The sequence below is a fragment of the Telopea speciosissima genome, chromosome 2 (assembly GCF_018873765.1).
Source record: "Telopea speciosissima isolate NSW1024214 ecotype Mountain lineage chromosome 2, Tspe_v1, whole genome shotgun sequence".
Taxonomy (NCBI): domain Eukaryota; kingdom Viridiplantae; phylum Streptophyta; class Magnoliopsida; order Proteales; family Proteaceae; genus Telopea; species Telopea speciosissima.
This window is the reverse complement of record NC_057917.1, coordinates 82333650-82351173: the sequence shown is the minus strand read 5'-3', so window position 1 is coordinate 82351173 and position 17524 is coordinate 82333650. Positions and strand designations below refer to the sequence as shown.

The 17524-nt window shown below is 39.5% G+C and overlaps 2 protein-coding genes across 2 annotated transcripts; both read left to right on the top strand.

The window, feature by feature from the left end:
- Positions 1-940: 940 nt before the first annotated feature.
- Positions 941-10703, top strand: LOC122652469. The gene is made up of 3 exons (XM_043846213.1): positions 941-997; positions 5481-5700; positions 10531-10703. Exons 2-3 carry the CDS (start codon positions 5499-5501, stop codon positions 10683-10685), a joined length of 357 nt encoding a protein of 118 aa, XP_043702148.1. The 5' UTR covers positions 941-997; positions 5481-5498; the 3' UTR covers positions 10686-10703.
- LOC122652468 (pentatricopeptide repeat-containing protein ELI1, chloroplastic-like) lies at positions 2217-4375 on the top strand. The gene has a single exon (XM_043846212.1). It carries the CDS (start codon positions 2250-2252, stop codon positions 4317-4319), a length of 2070 nt encoding a protein of 689 aa, XP_043702147.1. The 5' UTR covers positions 2217-2249; the 3' UTR covers positions 4320-4375.
- Positions 10704-17524: the final 6821 nt, after the last annotated feature.

Genomic DNA, 17524 nt, shown 5'->3' with positions numbered 1-17524 from the left:
GAAACAACTTGCATATTAGAAAAGGAATACAAAGAGAAGTATGTGATATGAAGGGTATAAATTTGATGATGATATTAGCATAAATCATGAACCGCACACGAGCTATGTGTGTAGGAGAAAAAAAGTAGAGCTCCACAGTAGAAACTAAGCATACCAATAAATCCAAAATCCAAATCACCAACACCAAATATATGATTATTATGCAAGTTTTAAGCAAGTCGTAATGGTTCTAGATTCCAGTCGGTTCCAAATTGATTTTTCGATTTTGGAACCATTGGGAGACCCGTCCCCAAAATCGGCATGTTCCACTCACTATTCAGTTCCGAAATTTGGATTCATAAACGGACCAATAACTTAATGAGTGGATCGGTTTCAATTCTTGGTGGGCAAGTTCCTGTCCATTTCCAGTTCGGTCTAGAATACCCTTAGCCCACGTTTGGGTTCTATCCTTTCAAAAGTAAAAGATTGGGAAAAGGCTGGATATGCTAGTGATATACCGTATACTAACACCCCATGTGTCTATCTTTCTCTTCCACCCGTATGCTAGCATCCTATGTGTCTTCCTCCCTTAGAGCTAGATGAATACAACAGCGGATAATGATCCCCACTAGCATACCTATCCTTCTCCCAAAAACTTAATCAATCCAAGAAGCCTAAGCCCAGCCGGCCAGCCCTATAAGGCTCCCAACCCAATTGTGAGCTTGAAAGGTTCTGCTCAGTTGGGCTCACTCTGAGCGTTCTAAAAGTCTAAATCCCAAGGTCGTAGTGGGCTTCGTCTTGCGCTGGCCTTGGCTCCAAGTCCAAACCGGTCAAACCGTCTGATGCTCATAACCTAATCGCTGCAAACATCAACTCCTCTCTTTCATCTTTTCGTCATCGTCTCCTCTAGTGTCTCCACAAAACAAGTCTCCCAAGTCTCACTCCGAAGGGCACCGCCGGCCTTTGATTACTTACTGCTTCTCTCTCTCTCTGTTCGAGTCTCTCTTTTTTCTACAAGGTAATTCTCCGACAGATTTTTTATGGATTTGGAGTTTTGGTTCATGAATCTTTGGCATTATCATTTAATCAGTGATTCCCTTTGGGAGTTTATGGTTTTGGGGTTTTAAAATTTTGAATGGTCTTATTGTACACTCTTTACTCTTTTGTTTTTTTTTTTTTTTTGAGGGGGCGGGGGGGGAGGATATGTTGGTGTTGGGGGTTTATCGTTTCTTCGATTTGGGGTTTTAGATAGTAGTTACAGTGCTCTCACTTCGTCGTAGCTTCCATATTTCTTAACTAATGGTTATGATCAATGTTTACTCTGTTTTCTATGTTTGTTTTATTTTGTTTAACTGTTAAACTGATGCTCTCATATGGTTACTTATACGTTTGTTTATCAAAGTGCAATCCCCATCTTCACTATGTATCTTCTATCAGTCTATGCACCCACCTTTTACTCATAGTGCAGCCGGTTGATAGTAGATCTATCTTATACTGGCAGGCCTTTTTAGTGCCTGATTATAGAACTTATACATGAAGAACCCATGCGATGAAAGGCTCTTAGATATCATAATCCAGACCCTAGTTTTGTAATTTATGAATGCTGGTCTACGGCCTGATGCTGTTGTGCCCTCTTGGTTTCGAACTTGTACACGGCCTTCAGTCTTTAGACTGTTTCTGGCTTTCAATGGCTGCTCTTATCTATATTTTATGGCATCTCAAAACGCAAAATATCCTTTACATGTTCAGGATTAACTCTCTCGTGTAAATTTTGTTCCCTTTATGCCAAACTTGATACTAGTAGCATCCCAAATAAGTTTGGGGAAGTTTTAGCTGAGTTTAGTTAAGTTGATTTCATGATGTCCAACTTTTAGTATGGTTACATATAGTTGAAATCTGACGTGCAGTGGTGAAGGTGTTTAACAATGGTGAAGGCAATAAGATCGAAAGGGAGAAGAGGTAGGGGAGATATTGTCTGTAGGAAGGCCAAGACGTCCAGCTGCAAATATGTGTATAGAATTAGGATGGGAGAAAAATAAATGTCAAAAAGATTCAGATGCATTAAAGCAGAGGGAGCAGGTATCATCAAGGTTTATGAAGGCCCCTAACTGGTCCTTGGTAGCAAGTCCCCCATTTAGAAATTTTGCCAAAAACTCTTTGAATCAGGATGGACTTTCAACTTCCATACAAAGTTGAAACCCATATTTTGGTAATCTGATAATTTTCCTATAATAATAATACCGAAACCAGTTACTAGTATCATCATCGTCATGCATGGCATACCCTCCCACCAACTAAGCGGGAAGGGGAAATGCAATTTTTGTTTACACCGATTGGCAGTGAGCCTTAGGAGAAAGGAAACCAGCCCTTTCTATTCCTCCATTTCCTCTCTCATTTATTCTCGCTTCCTTTCACTGCAAATCGAAACACCATCTAAATGGAATTGGAGTACCCAAGATGCACAGTTGCTCTCCCTTTTGGAGCCCATCGGAGAAAACCCTCCTCAATTGCTATCCTACGTACCAATTTTCCAGTTCTTAACTGGTACCCACCTCCTCAAACTAGGCCAGCAAGTCCATGCCCACATGACTCTTCGAGGCTTCCACCCGAACGCCTTCCTCGGTGCAAAGATGGTTGCAATGTATGCCAGCTCCGGTGATATTGATTCAGCTGTTGCACTCTTCAATCAAATTCGAAGTCCTTCATTGCTTTTGTATAACTCGATCATTCGTGGGTATTCTCGATCTGGGTACCCCGAGAGGACACTCATCACCTACCTTCAGATGCTCTGTATAGGCCTTCAACCAGACTACTTCACCTTTCCCTTTGTCCTCAAGTCTTGTGCGGATTTGTCGCTTCTTCGAATTGGGAAATGTGTTCATGGGCAGAGTTTAAGGAGTGGTTTGGAGTATGATTTGTATGTTGGGACTTCATTAATTGATATGTACGTAAAATGTGGTGAAATAAGGGATGCTAATCAACTGTTTGATAGAATGCCTGTTCGAGATATTTCGTCTTGGAATGCTCTTATTGCAGGTTATATGAAAAATGGAGTGATTGATGTTGCTGAGGCATTATTTTATTGGATGCCAAAGAGAAACATTGTTTCTTGGACAGCCATGATATCTGGATATACCCAGAATGGGCTTGCAGACCGGGCATTGGGTTTGTTTGAAGAAATGCAGAGGGACGATTCGGAAATAAAGCCCAATTGGGTAACTATCATGAGCGTCCTCCCTGCTTGTACCCACTCGGCTGCTCTTGAGCAAGGGAGAAGGATACATAATTATGCATGTGGGATTGGTTTGGAACAGAATCCTTCTGTGCAGACTGCACTCGTTGCAATGTATGCTAAATGTGGAAGCCTTGTTGATGCACGTAGCTCTTTTGATAGGATACCTGAGAATGAAAAGAGTTTGGTTGCTTGGAACACCATGATAACTGCTTATGCATCTCATGGATATGGCTTGGAATCCATTTCGACTTTTGAGAGCATGATAAGAGCAGGGGTTCAGCCTGATTCTATTACATTCACAGGTCTGTTATCCGGTTGCAGCCATTCAGGTCTTGTTGATGTAGGCTTGAAGTACTTCAATTATATGACTATTGTTTATTCTGTTGAGCCAAAATTGGAGCACTATGCTTGTGTTGTGGATCTTTTTGGTCGGGCTGGGCATCTGGTGGAAGCAAAGGAACTCATTGATCGAATGCCAATGAAAGCTGGTCCGAGCATATGGGGAGCCTTGCTAGCTGCTTGCCGAACACATAAAAACTTGGAAATTGGGGAGATTGCAGCCAAGGAACTGTTTGTGTTGGAGCCAGAGAATAGTGGAAATTATGTTCTGCTTTCAAACATGTATGCTGAAGTTGGGAGGTGGGAAGAGGTGAACAATTTGAGAGCTCTTTTGAAGAATCAAGGTATGAAGAAGAACCCTGGATGTAGTTGGATTGAGATCAATGGAAAAGCCTATTTATTTCTTGGCGGAGACACGTCACACCCACAGACAAAAGAAATTTACATGCTGTTGGAAGCCTTGCCTAACCAGATCAAGGCAGCAGGATATATGCCAGATACTAGTTTTGTGCTGCACGATGTTAGTGAAGAGGAGAAAGAACAAAGCCTCAATACACATAGTGAGAAGCTGGCCATAGCTTTTGGGCTTCTTAACACCACACCTGGAACAATTCTTCGAGTGACAAAGAATCTTCGCATCTGTGGCGACTGTCACACTACCGCTAAGTTCATATCGAGAATCTATGGTCGAGAGATCATTGTGAGAGATGTTAACCGATTCCACTGTTTCAAAGATGGATCTTGTTCATGTGGAGACTATTGGTGATTATCATGATTCTATGTAGATGCTCAGAAACATGATGGAAATAGGCGCTTAGTTTCCAGAAAAAAATCGCTGATTAGAAAAGGAATACAAAGAGAAGTCTGGATATGACTCGTTGAATTGATCAATGCCATCCTGAATATCCAGATATGCCTTTTTGGGTAGGAAATGCTGGGTTTACTTCAATGATTCTGAGGGCATATACCATCGGCTATGTCTTGTTCTGTGCCAAGTTTGACCTCATGTAGCAATTTCTTTTAACACTATTGAAGCGTGTAACATGGCAAGGAACAATATTTTGACCAACTTGCTAATTTTTTTTAATAAAAAGTGTGTCTCTTAAGAGTTTATTAGCTTCCAGTAAAATGATCACCCTAGTCCCCAACATTTTCTCTTCTTGAGGTCCTCCACTCTACAATGAACTTTACATGCACAATGTCAATAATTTACAAGTAGACTCTTGATAAATCATTCCTTGCCCATTTGATGCACCATGTTATGAAAGTCAACACTGAGTAGTGTCCATCCAGCAGTTGTTATGCTACATTTTCTACTATTCCCAAACTGTAGTATGTTTCTAAGATATTCAGAAGTTATTTCAAGATAGTTTTTTCTTATGCACCTTGATTTAGGATTGTAAATGCAAGAGCTCAATATTATATTTGTGGGCTGATTCCGAAGGGCTGTTCAGAGACTGTAGGGCTATATGGGTATTTCGGTAAACTACCTACATAGGGTTTTGCTATAAATTTGTATCTAGAGGTTTTTTTTTCTCTATAATAAATCTGAGAGAGGTGTGAGGATGAGCGGCTGTAACCCTATTCTCCATTGATAGTGAAGCAGATCTCATACTCACCGTGGACATGTTCAATCTTGCCGAACCACGTAACTCTTTGTGTGCGTTGTGTGATTGTGTGTTTGCGATTTTCATTCGTTTGTCTGCATTGTTTTAGGTTTTTGTTTTCTACACTATGGCTTTTCAAAACCCAAAATTTCCTTTACATGTTCAGGGTTAACTCTCCCCTGTTAATTTTGTTTCCTTATGTGAAACATGATTTGTGTAGCAACCAAGGTAAGTTGGGATAAGTTTTAGCTGAGTTTAGTTGAGTTTTCATGATGTCCAACTTTTAGTATAGTTACAATTAATTGAAATCTGAACTGCAGTGGTGAAGGAGTTCAACAATGGCAAAGTCAATGAGATCGAAGAGGGAAAAGAGATTGAGGACTCTCAGAAGAGAGATAGTAGAGCCTTTCTATGAAAAAAAAGAAGTTGCAAAGCTTGCTGCTCAAGAAGCAGCTCTAGCCGCTCCGAAGCTCCCTGTACGTCCCATCAACAGCAACAGCCCTAAGATGGAAATTGCCACCACTTCGAATGCAAGCATGGGTACTGTGATTATTCTTTATATTCCATTTCAATTTGGGTTCGAATACTATGATGTTTTCTGTAATGGAATAATGCCTTCTATGTTCTTTTATTTTTTGATTGCTTTTGCTGTTCTGTTTATTTATGTTCATCATCCTTCTGCTCCACACCCAGAAAATGGCTACAAAGTTCTCTACTTTCTACAAACATATTTCAGTTTAGTATCAAATATATTCTGCAAACTTATTTCAATTTTTTAATAGGTACTTTTTTCCTTCGGAAGTCAAGGTCAGCAAATGATATTGGCTGATCTCATGGCCAAGAAGGGGATAGTGAGACCTAGTTGGTGTTCCTGACCTTCAGGATCTTTTCCATTGTGAGAGAACAAAAAAGAATTTCTAGCTTTAGGTCACTCCCTTTTTTTAGGGGGTGGGGGTGGGGGTGGGGGTGGGGGTGGGGTGGTTGTGGGGTTAGATAACAAAACAGTAAGGCCCCGTTTGTTTAGAGGGGTTTTGGTGGGGTGGAAAAGTTGTCAACTTTTCCTCAAAATCATGGGATTTAGGGTTGTTTCACTTGTTTGTTTGACTGGGGTGGGATTTTGGGTAGACAACAGAAAAGTTGTCATATTTTCCTGTTGGCTGAGGTGGCACACGATTTCTCCCACCCCACCCCCTCACAAAGTGATACATATTCGGAGGGACTTTGCCTAATTGCCAGGGAAAGTTGCAATGGTCTTCTTCCTTCCTCCTGCAACTCAGCTCCCTTGCCGTAGCAGCTCCCCCTTAGCATACTCACAAGCCCCGCTTCTCCATCACCATCGCAAGCCCTGCTTTAGCCCACATCAACTATCAACCCTGTTATTAGCCCCTGAGCATCAACACAGCGCCTACCTCCTTAATCGCTTTCTGGTGTTTACAAACACCTAACCTGTATCCCAAAAAAAAAAAAATCTCTCTTCTTGAGCCCTCTCTCTGTCTCTCTCTCATTAAATCTCAGTGCTCCTCCCCTGTTATTAGCCCCTGCGCATCAACACTGTCTACCGCCTTAATGTACTGCTGGTGTTTACAGACACCAAACCAGTATCCAAAAAAGTAAAAGAAAAATAAAATTGATCTCTTCTTGAGTGCCCCCCCCCCTCCTCTCTCCCTCTCTCTGATTGAATCTCAGTGCTCCCCCCCTCCCCCTACTCCCCTGTAATTCACCTTATCCCTGCGACCTCAACTTCAATTTCCAATTTCAGTTTTACATGATTCAGCATCTATTCCTCCAGATGCCCTTTCTCTTAGAACTTCCCTACAACAGAGTATAGATTCATTAAGACTAGCTTTTAACTGACCTAACAGCAACCTAGCAACGATTCATGAGGACCGTGTAAATTCAGAAGAATATAAAAGAGTTGCTTTCAACCTCAACATTGATGTAGATCGAAGCATGAAGAAATCAGATAGAATTAAAAAAAAATAATAATAAATACTGTTCACGTGAACAGTGAACTGGGGTTGATATGGACTGCTGGTGTGAAGATTAGGTGCTGGATGCTGGTGGAATATTCTATTAGAAGCTGTTATAATTCAGTTTCTATTTTGGCACAGACCTAGTTTCTATTTTGTTAGTTTTTTATTTCTAAATTAAAGTTTCTATTTTAGTTGCTTAGCTTTTATTTAGAAATTTCTATTTTGGTTTCATTGCTTGTAATCCAAGTCTCAGCCTTATCAGAGACTTGCTATTTTATTGTTTCTATTTTTATAGTTTTTAATTTTAGGACTTGTCAAAGTTAAAACTTTCTAATTTTTGTTACTTGAGGAGCAAGTCATTGCTACCTATTTATATTTAAGGCTTTTAGAAGCCAAACAGATTAATTAATGAAGATTGATATTATTGCTTTGGCAAAGATATTTTGTCCTATTGTGAGGATGAAGGGCTAAGAGAGCCGAATCCCTAGGGCTGAGAGAGCTGAATCTCCTTATCCCTTTCCCCTTCTTCTCCCATCTTCTACTTCTTCTCTTATTTGATTCCCTACTGTTCCTGCTGTTGTGTGTTTGCAATCAAGTGCTGCTACTTGCTACTACATCTGCAAAGACCTAGAGAGCATCCTAACAACAACTGAATCTGCTGTTGCTGGTGAACAATATTCAAGGCTGAAGACTTCTCTCATACACTGATTGCTGCTGCTGAGAGATCCTTCAACACTTTGGCTGCATCAGTTCCCTATTCACTGCTGCTGCTGATTCGAAGGTCTTGATCTCAGCACTCTTCCTCCCAATCAGAGTGATACTTGGAGGACTGCTTCAGGCCCCTAAGGAGCCCACTAGACCTCAGTCTTGAACCCTGCTTCTGTTCCTTTCATTGTATTGATCCTGCTGCAATCGATCTCCCACTGGTTTCCCTGGTTCGAGGTTGACTTTTGCATTAAACATCCTCCAGACTTCACCACCTCAATCACCTTTCACCCAGCCGCACAGCCACCTCCTGGGATTCAAATTAACTCAATGCCTCGCCCATCCACACCCTCACTGTGCATCTCCCATCGCTGTCGCCCATCTCTCAAAACCCTTTTCTGAAACAATGGAGAAGATGAGGTCTCCAGAGTATTCCCCCTCCCGATTTTAAGCATACGGACATAGAATAGGGAAAGTTTGGAAATCCCATTCCGGGTTTTCATTTTCCCACCCCTGTTGGTCACCCACCAACACATGGGCCCCACCTTAGCAACTCTCCCACCCCATAAATCCCTCTAAACAAACGGGCCTAAGCAATACAGATCTATTTAAGTAATGACAACAACAACAACAGAAGAGGGCCTAAACAGGAGGGGTAAGGTCCTAGATACAAACCTGATCTGCCCAGTCCGGATATTGGCAGCCTCATTTTCCATTGAAAAGAAATGTTTTCAGAATAAAAAATATGGCTCTTCTCATAAGGTGAAGGTATCACTAAGGGCCTTCCTTGTGATGGGTTAAGGCCTAGATGCAAGTCAATTCTGTTGTGGTCCTCTCTTTGCGTTTCTCATTTTATTTTTCTATGTTTTTGGTATACTCCTCGTTCAGTTTACCTTTATTGTTTATTTGTAGGGTATCCATTTCAGGTAACCATCTTCTCTCTCTCATTTAAGGGAAGTGTGGGAAATACTTTTAGTTGCACTAAAGTTGGGAATCTCGGTCACACTAGGAGTCTCTTGGAAGAATCATAGTCTAGGTAGGACTCGATGAGTACGAAACTTTTTCTAACAAAAAACCCCTAGTCCAAATGGGATCTGATGTGAGGAATCCTAGTCCTAATAGGATTGAGAAATTGTAATTGAAATAGCTAATCAAAGTAAAATCCAATAGAGTATCCCATTCCAAATCTGATTGGACTAACTCAACATGTAAGTAGCTGAACTAAAATAGCAGAAAAGAACTTGCTTAATTGTGGAATGGAAGAACAAAACAGAATTTTGACGAAAAATTGCAAGTTCAGAATTACTTTATGCTTGGGAATAGCAGAGAACAAAATCCGGATTTGTAGAATTGAGAATCTAGAATTGAACAAAGAGATCAATTTGTGAAAACTATATACACAACTCCTATGAGAATATGCTGCCTTTGCAATTACTTAAACCTTGGAGTCCAGTAGGTTTACTTTTGACTTGACCCTTGAGGCTGATAACATTTGTGTGGATGGTCAATTCACATAGGATACATGTTCTAGTTTGCTTTAGCAATGCAAGGATTCTTCTTTCTTAGTAGGTGTTATGTTGAAGAAAGTAGAGGTTGTTAACTTGTTCAGTGTCCATCATTTTATTAATAATGGTTTTTGTCTAACTGTGTTTGAAATGGATAGCCCATAAAGGTTAGTAATCTACTTTTTGAAATGTGGTGCAAAGACAAGATAAACCTTCTCCTTGTTGTCTCCTCCAACAAGGGGAAGAATTAAGCTAAATTTGGTAGTGAGCTGACAGGAAAATCTTAATGCAGTAGGGGCTGTTCGAATATTTGTAGACAAGGAGGCTCTCTTTCTTTTTCTCCTGAATCTAAATTTCCATTATCCTAGGCACTTATGATCAAGATAGATGATTCTGTTGATTCTTACTTGGTGTTGATTCTTAATCCGGTCCTGACTAATCTCTTTTAATTAGTTTATTATGTTTCTATGATTAGTCAAAATTGTGGTTTTTTTTCCCTGGTATATTATGTGTGTAAGTTGCACTGATGGAAGCATGGTTTTAACTTTTAAATCACGGTAATTGGAGTTGTTATCGGTCCTGGTACAGCCGATACCGATACCTATACTGATACAGATCGCCTGATATGGACTGTATCAGACAGTTTTTCACTCAATTTTTGAAGAAAAAAGAGGCCACTTTTTCGACCATTTTGCCTGCCCTCACTACGGACCAATACACTATTATCGCATCAGTCAGGTATCAGTATCGGGTACCACTGTACCAACACCTTGAACTGTGGATGGATCATGGACTTGCCTAACTTTCCGTTTCACTATCTCAGCTTAATTATTTTTTGAAGAAATTTGCATACTAAATAGGAGGACAGCGATCATCTGCATTGCTCAATCTGAGGTTTTGTCCACTTAAGAATTATTATAATATTGGATTATTCTAGTTACCTTTTATTCACTGTAGGAGCTTCAACTCTAAATCACCAGAGAAAATGTTGAATTTTTTGACATGTTTAATCTAATGTGTTTTCCATACAAAAGATTCTCATATAGTGTTAGCTGATTTACTAGCAATATCATGTCAAAAGTGCAAGTAATATTGGTGTACTTTCTAGCTTCCATCCCTTTTGAGGCACAACAATCGTAGACCTGCCATTTTTTTTGTTGAAACCGTGTTTACCTTTCTTTCAACAGATGTGGAGATGGCTGATGGGGGAGACACAAATAATCGGAACTTGGGCTCTTTAAAACCTATTGGTGGTGTAGGGAAGAAGTGGAAAAAGAAATCGAAGATGCATAAAGGCAAGCATCATGGAAAGGGGAAGATCAGGAGGAAGCACAATATATAACCATGATACAGGCAAGCATCTTGTTAAGGTGAAGATCAGGAGGAAGCACAATATATGACTATGATACACCACTGATGAAATTTCTTTCCTCTAGTAGAGCTTTATTGTAGGATTTGACAGGTTTAAATTGATCCGAATATTTTCTTTTTGTAATATTAACAGTTTTGATTTCAGATGTTCTAAGAGAGGTTTTTGTCCTTGAAAAGAGGCTACTTCAAATTTCTGTGATCAAGTAAGCTAATCAATTTGGTCTTTTACATTGTCTTTCTCTCGAGAACATGTCTCTAGTAGTTTATTGGTACTCCCTCCTTTATGGCGTTTGCTCAGAGAACATTCTGGGTCTCTGCATTTCAAATTGTATTGCTACTATTACCTTTGCATGTGGAGTTGCCATGAAAATTTTGCAATATAAATGTTTCTTCGCTATTGAGAGTCTAATTGTGAAATAATCTGTGAGTAGATGAACAGAAGTAGTAACAGAAGGCTGAATTTGCATTTTTATGAGCCCTCAATTTCATCATCAAATAATTTGAGCTGTTAGTCCTTCCAACTCTTAACAATTATTTGATTATAATAATCGATTCGATCAATGCAACTCTATCAAGTAATCACGACCCTTTGATCCATCCAACTCTATCAAATAATCACGGCCATTCAAAATCCATCAAACTGTAACAGCTACTGGATTGGATACCATTAGGAGCCCAACGGAGAAAAACCTCCCCAATACAAGTTCTTAACTGGTATCCACCTCTTCAAACTAGGCCAGCAAGTCACTCTTCGAGGCTTCCACCCGAACGCCTTCATTGCTTCTGTATAATATAATGACTTGAATGCTTTCTCTCCTTTGGACATAATTTACAAAAAAAAAAAAAAAAAAAGGTGAATGTTATGTATCGGGGGAGATGGTTTTAGAATTGAAGTTTGACGTCTTTGGCTTAATTGAGGAAGTCGGACTTCTTTTGCCGAAGAGAAAAGATAGTTATCAATTGCTCTTTGCACTCTTTGCACAAACACAGGGGGATGGGCAAAATGATCTCCCCGCCTCCTGAATGACCAAAATGACTGTCTCATCCTGCCCCATGTGTCTGAACTCTGAAAGCAGCCTGTGCCCCATGCTCTCTGTATTAAAATCTTCTGTAGTACCGATGGGGCAGCGGTGCACATCCGGTGGCACAGTAGAGGCCATGTGTGCCACTTAGCCTCTGTTGTGTCATCGGATGTGCACCGCCACCTTGCCGGTACTGCAAAGGATCCTGGTCCGTGCTCTCTCGGGCAGAGAACATTGCCCTATTTTACTAATTAAATTTTCACTTTTACCAATTATATTGTATGGGAAAATGAAGTATTACCTGATTCCAATCAGGTACGCTAGCTTATTGACCATCATATGATAAAGTTTAAATATTTACCGTTGGATGAATAATGGCATTTTCCATAATATACTCAATGAAACTCGTTTTACAATAAATAATACACTGTACATTATAAGATGAAAAGTTTCAATTACAAGAACTCTTTTTCTTTGACATTCCCAAGGCCAATGGGATAATGTGCGGACGGATCAACAGGGCAATCATTATAGTGTTTCATGGGAGGTGAGGCGTCATGTAGCCTTGCCTCCCCCATGTGCCTATGCGATGGGATACAATCCCCATGAAAATCATTTCTCCATATATTTTTATGGGGGAAAAGAACGTTAACTAGTCACGTGATCCCTGCACATACACACAGGAAGTGTGAAATGACCCCATCATCTCCATAAAAAGGTGGAAATCCCATCTCTCAAAATGCTTGTATGCTTACCTTCATTGGCCGCCGCCCTGGGGCAAAGATAAAGTAGCATTCTCTTGCCTTATATTTATTATTGTTTTTTACATTTTATTACTTTTATCCACTTGCAACCCCGCTCTTTTCTCCTCTCTTTGCAAAGCGCAACCAATCCGATAAGATGACAAAGAAGCCGAGATTGAAAAAGACAGACTCCAAGTTGATCCTTTGAGGTTTTGGAAGGACCCCAAATCGGAGGCAGATTGACTAGCCAAAGGGGTGGGGCAAGGTTGCAATGATGCAGAGGATGGGTTGGAATGGCATTACAGATGTAAATTGATAGCTGAAAACCCTAATTCGATTTGCATCCTTATTTTTTCAGTGACATCCGTATTTGAATAATCATTGGATTTTGGATAAGAATTCAGATATTACTTTTTCAAACTGGAGATTATCTGATCCGTATAAATAACCAAATAAAATACATGATAAATGACATATCCCGATGGTGGATGCCATGGACAAAGTTTGAGGTATTTGTATCGTACCCATATTAGGTGATACGGACCGATTTTGTAAGTGATCGATCTTAATATTGTGCCGATATCATATTGATGGCATAGTTTAAACATGAGATAAAATGATCAAAAAACCCATTTTTAAAGAAGAATCAAGGGTAAATTTATCTGATACGACTGATTCATACCGATACAGATCCAATACCGTATCAATTTTCGTATTAACTGATACCGATACCGTGCATTAAATCCTTGGGCGGGGAGGACTGAGGAAAGCTTGTCTTTTTGAAAATTTGAATCCTGATAGGCATGAGGCATGACGTGAGCTACAGTAAGGCTCGGCTTTTTAAATAATGACCCGTATGATTTGTCTGTCCGTTGGAGAAATATTTTATTAATTAACGATTCATGGTTCTTGAATCTTCGAAGGCTTAACCCTTTTCTGGAGGGAGATAGGGAGGGAGAGCTGAGACGACTGAGGCCAGGGTTGCAATCGGGGTCGGTGCAGATAAAGCGTAGAACGGCCGGTATTTGAAGGTGAGACAAAGGGGAGTGAGAAGAAATGAAAACCTTCTTCCTTGTGTGCGTTGGCTATTCCAAGAAACTCTTGGAAGTATAGAATAGCAAGGAAGGTCGATGAGGATGGCCACTAGCGGTAGAGGTTAGGAACAGATGGATTTGGGAGCAGGTAATTTTTCAGTTGTATTTTCTTCTTCACGATGTTTGTTTTGGTGTTAGTCTGAAGTCGCTTAAGAGAGACGTATCTTCTTTCGTCCACCACCACCATCATACGTCTCTTGTTTAAAATTAAATGTTTCTTTGATATTTAGTCATAATTTACTCTTGATGTTTAGGAGTCATGCGTTCATGTCTTGCCACAAATTTCAAACTGCAGTTGTCACAAATGACAAGTGCATGAGCTATCTTCCTGCACAACTGAAAAAATAAACAAACGCATGAGTAGTGAATGATTTTTATATTTAAAAGGTATGTCGTCCCCTACCATTTCTCCATCTCCATATATTGTTCTTCTTCTATAATCCATGTGATAAAATGATTTTATCGATTCAAGTTCAAATTCATCTAGTTCATCATGGAGCACCACCATCATCCTTCCATGTGATATTTTCAACTGAAACAATTGTTAGTAGCTTAAAAAATATTGTGAATATCAATTGAGGTGTTAGGTAGACTGTTAACTTTCTTCTACCAAGGGAAGACTAGCAAACAATAACTGTACTCTTGGAAGTTATGGAATTATTAACTTTGGTGCTACTCTCACACTTCTACATGCGATCGGTTCTTCTGATGTCAAAATTACAGGCTGCTTCAAGGTATCTTAATTTGGTGGTGCGGTTATTGTTTTAAGAGTATAGTTATTGTTTGCTAGTTCTTTCAATTCATAAAAGAAACCTTATTGGTGTACTCGACACCGCAATTGGTATTTACAATATTTTTAAACCATTAACAGTTGTTTCAGATAAAATTGTCACATGAAAGGATGGTGGTGGTGGTTCTCAATGATAAACTTGATGAATTTGAACTTGAATCGATAAAATCATTTTGTCACCTGAATTGAAGAAGAAGAAAAACGATATATGGCGATGGAGAAATGGTAGGGGACGACATATCTTTTAAATATAAAAATCATTCCCTGGCTCATGCTTTTGTTTATTTTTTTTAGCTTGACAGGTAGATAGCTCATAGCGATTGTCATTTGTGAGAGCTGTAGTTTGAGAATTGTGGGAATACATCAATAATTTATTGCCCAAAAGTACCCAATGCATGATAGGCAAACAAGATGAATGCATGACTCCTAAACATCATGAGCAAATTGTGATTAAATATCGATGAAGTATTTAATTTTGAACAAGAGACATGTGGTGGTGGTGAAGAGATTCAATAGAAGAATATGCATCTCTCTCTTCACTAGTAATAAGGAAATCCTACTGAAGCCACTTAACACTAACATGAAAACAAACATTGACCACCACCACCATTACGTGAAGGAGAAAATACAGTTGAAAAAGATGTTGACCTGCTCCCATACCTAGCTGTTCCTAACCTCCACCGCCAGTTCCCAACCTCGCTGATCCTTCTTCCTCCTTTAAACTTCCAAGAGTTTCTCTGAGTAGCCAAGGCACACTGGGAAGAGGATCTTCATTTCTCCTCACTCCTCTTTGTCTCAATTTAGCGGTTGCTCCACAGGGTATCTTAAATTGGTGGTGTGTGAGACAATGATGGTCACCCAACTAAAGAGGATGATCAAGCAGTTTTTTAATTGCCAAAATTAATGAACGAAGGAATCATATTCCACAGCCTCGTCCGCTTATGGTTCTTAGGGGTGTTAGTTTGGCCTTGTTGGCTCGAGCCCGCCCTAAGTCCTAATAGGGCTTGAGTTGGATTTTTCAACCCTGAGGGTGGGTTAGGGTTGAAATTTTCAAGCCCTGGGTTAGGGTCGGGTTGGGCTATGGGTTGAGGTCTCGAGCTAAGCCCAGTTTGGCTCGGCCTTGTGTTAGGTTATATTTTACAATTGATTGTTTATATTTTGTAATTTTTATTTAGTGTCTAATTATCAATTGATTTATCAATAAAAAAATTCATTAATTATCTATTGAACGTCAATATTTACAATTTTAAGATTGAACTAAGTTTTTTAACCCAACAAACAGTCTAATAGTCAATTGAGTATGAAACAAATTAATACCCAATTATAGATGTCTCATTTTTTTAATACATAAGACGATGTAAATGGCAAAAACGTAGGACAAGTCAAGCCAACCAAATCCTAACAAAAATCAGGGCCATTTAGGGCCAACCTAGCCCAATGTAGATGTTCAATTCACATTGCTGCTAGGACGATACATGTCTTAGTTAGTTAGTTTGCTAGGAGTAGGTAGGTGTTAATTATTCACTTATTTGTTGAATAAATTAAGTAGCTAGTGGTTGTTGGATTCATGTCCTAGTTAATTTGCTTTAGCAATGCAGAGCAGGGAGTGATTGATTCTTCTTTCTTTTTCTTTCTCAAAAGCCAGAAGGTGTGTTAGTTATGTTGAATAAAGTAGATCGAGGTCGTTGTTGTTAACTTGTTCAGTCATTCACTAGTGTGTCCATCATCGACAGTTGCCCTAGTACAATCCAATACACCGCTACGGTATCTGTCAGGTATTGGTATCGGCCTACCGGGTACCAATGAATACGATACATACTGACACCAGACACCTTGAACTGTGGATGGAAGTGCCTGCCTACCATTCCGTTTCACTGTCTCGATCAGTAGCTCCATTATTTTCCGAAGAAATCTGGAGAGTAAATAGGCCTGAGAGGAGTTAATATTCTATTTTATTTTTTAGGGAAAAAGACCTATGTTCGGGAATGTGGCTTATGCGAGCACTCCCATGAGTCTATCTCTCTCTTCCCCATATGAAAAGACATTTATGTCCCCTTGTTTTTAGAAAGAGAGAGATAGACACATGGGAGTGCTGGCGTAGGCCACACTCCCGAACAGAAAACTGCTTCTCTATTTTTTTTTATCTAATATTGCTCCCCATCTGGGGTTTTGTCCACTTAATTAGAATTATTTATAATATTGGATGATTCCAACTACCCTTTAATTTATTCTCTCTGTATTTATAGAGAGGTTGGGTTCAACGCTAAATAAATTAAGGGTGTCAATTGGGACGGTTCCTAGTATTTGGGATGGGTCTGTATTGGTATCGGTACCAAAGGTGTCAATTCCAACACCGTTCTATTTAGTTAACGGGACCAAACCTAGGTCTCGGTCCTGATTATCAATGGGACGGGACGGTACCAGTTCCTAAACGGTTCTAAGCTAGGTAAAAAAAATAGAGAAGAACTTTAATGATTTTTTAACGAGATGGTTTCATTAGTAGTGTTGTGGATCTTTTCACTATTATGAGATGTAAGGCATTCCTTACTTTTGAAAGCAACTTAGAATATGAAACCATGATGAATTGAATTTCATGGTTTTACTTCTTCAATTTTCTTAAGATCACATAAAAGCTTCTCAAAACAATGACTAAGAATTAATAAAGATGAAATAAACAAGTCCATATGCAGTTTTAGTGCTATCACTAAACAAATTTATAGATATAGAACTAAAGGTCTATCAACTAAAACCTCCATAAGAGAAAATGCCATCCAAATACATCAAAATATAGTCATAAAACTTGAACAAAAGAACATGAAATATACCCTTTGATAGGGTATTGATAGTTCTGATCCCAAACAGTACCTAACCGGTATTTTGATACTGGTACCATTGGGAATCCAGTCCCAGAACCGTCCCGTCTCATTTATTATTCGGTATCAAAATCAGATTCCAATACCGTCCCATTTATTAAGGGGACAGTCCGGTACCAGGTTTTAGCTAGACGGTTCTAGGATGGTTCCCAGTTCGAGTCCCAAATTGACAGTCTTAAAATAAATCACTACCAGAGATATCGAGGAGTGGACATTGAGCTTCAACCCAACCCAACCCCCAATTTCTATTCATATAGTTTCTTTCGTGCCCTTTCTTAATTTCATCGG

What these genes read in the sequence shown, in the direction of transcription:
- LOC122652468 (XM_043846212.1), top strand. Translation starts at nt 2,250, where the DNA reads ATGCATGGCATACCCTCCCACCAACTAAGCGGGAAGGGGAAATGCAAT.
- LOC122652469 (XM_043846213.1), top strand. Translation starts at nt 5,499, where the DNA reads ATGGCAAAGTCAATGAGATCGAAGAGGGAAAAGAGATTGAGGACTCTC. An exon ending in CACTTCGAATGCAAGCATGG is followed by an intron (nt 5,701 to 10,530) that starts GTACTGTGATTA and finishes TTCTTTCAACAG; the next exon opens with ATGTGGAGATGGCTGATGGG.